The sequence below is a fragment of the Colobus angolensis genome, unplaced genomic scaffold (genome assembly GCF_000951035.1).
Source record: "Colobus angolensis palliatus isolate OR3802 unplaced genomic scaffold, Cang.pa_1.0 Scaffold171, whole genome shotgun sequence".
Lineage (NCBI taxonomy): Eukaryota > Metazoa > Chordata > Mammalia > Primates > Cercopithecidae > Colobus > Colobus angolensis.
In genome coordinates this window covers 718,671-719,685 of record NW_012114833.1, presented here as the reverse complement: position 1 = coordinate 719,685, position 1,015 = coordinate 718,671, and the positions used below count along the sequence as shown (strand labels likewise).

Genomic DNA, 1,015 nt, shown 5'->3' with positions numbered 1-1,015 from the left:
GCCTCCCAAAGTGCTGGGATTACAGGCTTGAGCCAGTTTTTTGTATTTTTAGTAGAGACAGGGTTTCACCGTGTTAGCCAAGATGGGCTCGATCTCCTGGCCTCATGATCCACCCACCTCAGCCTCCCAAAGTGCTGGGATTACAGGTGCCAGGCCTAATTTTTTAGTTTTTTGTACAGTCTCCCTCTGTTGGCCAGGCTGGTCTTGAACTCCTGTGTTCAAGCAGTCCTCCTGCCTCAGCATCGTAAAGTGTTGGGATTACAGGTGTGAGCCACTGCACCTGGCCTTTTAGGCTTTATTGATGGAGCTGGATCCAGGTCCATCCTGGCCCAACCCCAGCCCTTCCTTTCACTAAAGATTCCTTCTTCCATTTTAGCAGCACTGCATTTATAATCATGTAAATGTACGCACTGAGCCCATATGGGAAAAAAACAAAAACACAAAACCACCACGGACAAAAAGTCTGTCTTTTTCTGACAGGCAACAGTTGATGTTTACCTTGGTCTGCAGAATTGTCATGTGGATCATGGGGTTCTCTCCTGGTGTGGGTGTGTTTGTTCTTGTGTAGTATAGATAGACAGTAGGGAGGGTTCAGCAAATATTTATTAAGTGCCTGCTGTGCAGGCTGGCCTGTGTTAGACTCCCAGGTGAATCTCAAAGTAGAGAAACACACTCAGGGAAATAACAGCTATGAGAAGCTGTGACCATGCTTCTCTCCCCTCATTTGAGGCGCGGTCTGCCTTCACCTGCTCTTGGTTTACAGACTCTGCTGATTCCAGTCCTTGTAATCAGTTGTGTCCTTTCTTTGCACAGTATTTTTGCTTTAGAGCCCTAAAAGACAATGTGACCCACGCCCATCTCCAGCAAATAAGAAGGAATCTCGCTCACCGGCAGCATGGTGTCACGGTGAGGGTTGTCGTCTGTGTCAAGGGACCTCTCCTGATGGCCATTCTTTCTTGCTCTTTTTTCAGTCTTGCCAAATTAAGCAGAACTCTTTTTTTTTTTTTTTTGACGG

At 46.8% G+C, this 1,015-nt stretch overlaps 1 protein-coding gene across 1 annotated transcript in view; it reads left to right on the top strand.

The window, feature by feature from the left end:
- The window catches only part of SFI1 (Sfi1 homolog, spindle assembly associated (yeast)), a 133,423-nt gene that overhangs the window by 95,986 nt on the left and 36,422 nt on the right, over nucleotides 1–1,015 (top strand). The window contains 1 exon segment of the mRNA XM_011938351.1: nucleotides 814–906. Within this exon segment, the coding sequence (XP_011793741.1) occupies nucleotides 814–906 (93 nt within the window).